At 40.6% G+C, this 3,392-nt stretch overlaps 1 protein-coding gene across 1 annotated transcript; it reads left to right on the forward strand.

Moving 5' to 3' along the window:
- Nucleotides 1-604: 604 nt before the first annotated feature.
- SARC_06190 (hypothetical protein) lies at nucleotides 605-824 on the forward strand (the record flags this gene model as incomplete). Its single annotated transcript, XM_014299908.1, has 1 exon — nucleotides 605-824. A coding segment is annotated over one exon (220 nt), but the record flags the coding sequence as incomplete, so codon positions are not given.
- Between the last annotated feature and the right edge of the window lie 2,568 nt (nucleotides 825-3,392).

The following is a 3,392-nucleotide window of genomic DNA, read 5'->3' on the forward strand; positions in this document are numbered from 1 at the left end:
AAGCTGTGTTTGTGTGGATGTGTGTTGATGTGTGTTATTGATTCTATCTGTGCTTCTCTTGTACTTCTTAATCAGCCAACTACCTCGTAGGTCATGTAGTTCTGGATCAGAGTACATATTTGCTGGTTTTCTATGGTGGTATGGAGAACGGATATAGAGCAGGGACAGGTCATGTATAGTCACGCATACTTGTTATAGTATACACCGAAGCAAACGCTGAACCCAGAGCTTTAACTTTGTGTGTATACATATGTTATAACGTTTCCCCTTTTATTGTACACGTTCGCTTGTGACGATTATTTAGTATCCAATACCATGCTTGTGTCAGTTCGAGACTACGTGTGCGTGCATGATGGACTGCATACGTATGACATTCCGACTATGTATATCCTATCCACCAGATTATTTGCGAATAACAATCTACTCGTGTGTCTAATTTCTTACGGTGCTCTGGCATAGCGAACAATTCATGCACGATCTGGGTACTATGCGTATCACTGGTCTAAACTATACCCGTACATCTATTTAGGTATATGTGTACCGAACTATCTTATCCTCTCTGGCTCTTAGTGTTTCCCTCGCTTGATTTCCTGTCATTTTTCAGAGAGAACTACAAACCGCCGGCATCCAAGGCCGTTATAGACGCTCTGCCCACATCTCTAATCAACGCCGAGGATGAAGGTAGGTATAGGCTATATGCAGCGCACTGTACGACCCAGAAGTACCTGAACATTGTCTGTGTGAGTATCGTGGATGCGAGTGCTTGCTCACAGCCTTATACATGCGTGTCGGTTGGTATATCGACTGCAATTGTTGAGGCGTAATGTATACCACTGAAGATAATACCGTTCAGTGTTATGTGAAGCCAAAATGACCCATTGACAGCTCCCACCTGTGAGGTACCTTATGACCGTCAAGTGGGATGGTGGCATACTGTTGGGGCTATCTTTAGCCAACTATAGCGTTGTGATGTAGACATGTGCAGTGGAAGATGAGTGGGATGGTGGCATACTGTTGGGGTTATCTTTAGCCAAACTATAGCGTTGATTTCTGGGCTTCAGGTGATGTAGACATGTGCAGTGGTAGATGAGTGGGATGGTGGCATACTGTTGGGGTTATCATTAGCCAACTATAACGCTGGGCTGCAGTTGATGTAGACAAGTGCAGTGGTAGATGAGTGGGATGGTGGCATACTGTTGGGGTTATCTTTAGCCAACTATAGTGTTGATTTCTGGGCTGCAGTTGATTTAGGCACGTGCAGTGGTTTGTGTGCGGTGGCAGGTAGTTTGGCAGCTGACGTAGATCAACCCTATACAGTTGTATTTGCCTTAGTCTCTACGGAACAAACCATTCATACCACTGGGGAAACGATTGTGGAGTTAGTGCAGTAGTCACTATCAATTGCACCAGTTCGAGTAAGCTAAATCAAGTCAGCGCTCGTGCGGATGGTTGAACTATGACCAAGTAAATGTCCCAAGAACTTGTAGCTAGTCATTTCAATCTGCTGTTGTAATCGTGTATATGTTTCGCTGGGCTTCAGCAATGGCTGTGTGGGGTGTTCTACTGGTGTGTGGCTTGGGTATGGCATTTGTGCGTGCTTGAGTAGGAATCGTTCTGGGTACGGTGCGTATCTGCAGCGATCTCTATTCTTAGCGATGGAGTCAAATTATGACATACGAATTACAATAATAATCAAACAACGTCACAGTCTGTATGTATCTATTACATGAACGGCTTGTTTGTCGTCGATTATATGGATCTGGCGGAGAATTTACTCGATTCGAGGCTGTGCCTAGTGCTTACATAACCTGTGGAGGGCAAACGGCACTCCTGCACACAACCAATTCGCTACACGATTCCCGAATCTCAATTAAATACACGACCGTAGTATCACACAGTGAACCAGCCTAGCAGTTCTACTTTTTATTGGTTCAGTATTTGACTTCGGGTTGCACGAGACCTTGAGCTGTACCGAACTATTTCTTCTTCTTCGGGTTTGTTACTTTTTGAATCCACTGGAATGGCATCGAACTGTTCCCAATTGTATACGACTTGTGTCCTTTATCTCGCAGAGAATGAACTGAGCTGCGCAGTCTGTTTAGAACAGTTTGAAGTCGGGACGCATCAGCTGCGGCTACCGTGCTTTCATCTATATCACAGACCATGCATAACCGAATGGGTATGTTCGTTCTACCTCCGCCAGATGTTCCTATTGTGTGTGTTAGACATACGTTATGCTGTCGATGATACTTAGACTTTGGCGGCAGAGACGAACGAAAGGAGACGCTCCACGTGTTGTTAAGCTTTAAGTCAATGTAACTATATTTCCTATGATAGATATATACACTTCCTAACACATTCTATGTAAACTCCTTGACACATTCTATATACACTCCTTGACACATTCTATGTACACTCTTTGACACATTCTATATACACTCCTTAACATATTCTACACGCACTCCGAGTAGTATGGTGTCAAGTTTCTCTGATAGTGAAACTCGATCAGCAAATGAATTCAATCATATCTTGGTGTTCATCGTACTAGCAAATGTGTATTATTATATATTGGTGTTCATGGTACTAGCAAATGTATATCATTTTATAGGTGTGTTCATCATACTAACAAATGTGTATTATTATATAGGTGTGTTCATCATATGGACAAATGTGTATTATTATATATTGGTGTTCATAATACTAGCAAATGTGTATCATTGTATAGGTGTGTTCATCATACTAACAAATACTAGCAAATGTGTATCATTATATAGGTATGTTCATCATACTGACAAATGTGTATTATTATATATTGGTGTTCATGATACTAGAAAATGTGTATCATTATATAGGCGTGTTCATCATACTAACAAATGTGTATTGTTATATATTGGTGTTCATGATACTAGCAAATGTGTATAATAATATAGGTGTGTTCATCATACGAACAAATGTGTATTATTATATATTGGTGTTCATGATACTAGCAAATGTGTATCAGTATATAGGTGTGTTCATCATACTAGCAAATGTGTATCATTATATAGGTGTGTTCATCGTATTCGCAAATGTGTATTATCATATATTGGTGGTCAGCATGTTCTGCAGGTACCCTACAGGACTGTCGGTCAGCGAGTGTGTTGAGCAGCTGGCGTCTAAAACGTTATATACAAGCACAATCCCTACGCTTACCTACATATGACCTAAGTTGATATTCGAAGGCAACGGCTCACGTGCTTTGCTCGGATAGCAGAATTGCCAGTGATATATATATATATACATATATATACATACATACATACACACACACACACATATATATATATATATATATATATATATACGTACACACACACACACACACATATATATATATATAGTATATATATATA

Source organism: Sphaeroforma arctica (genome assembly GCF_001186125.1).
Source record: "Sphaeroforma arctica JP610 unplaced genomic scaffold supercont1.432, whole genome shotgun sequence".
NCBI lineage: Eukaryota > Ichthyosporea > Ichthyophonida > Sphaeroforma > Sphaeroforma arctica.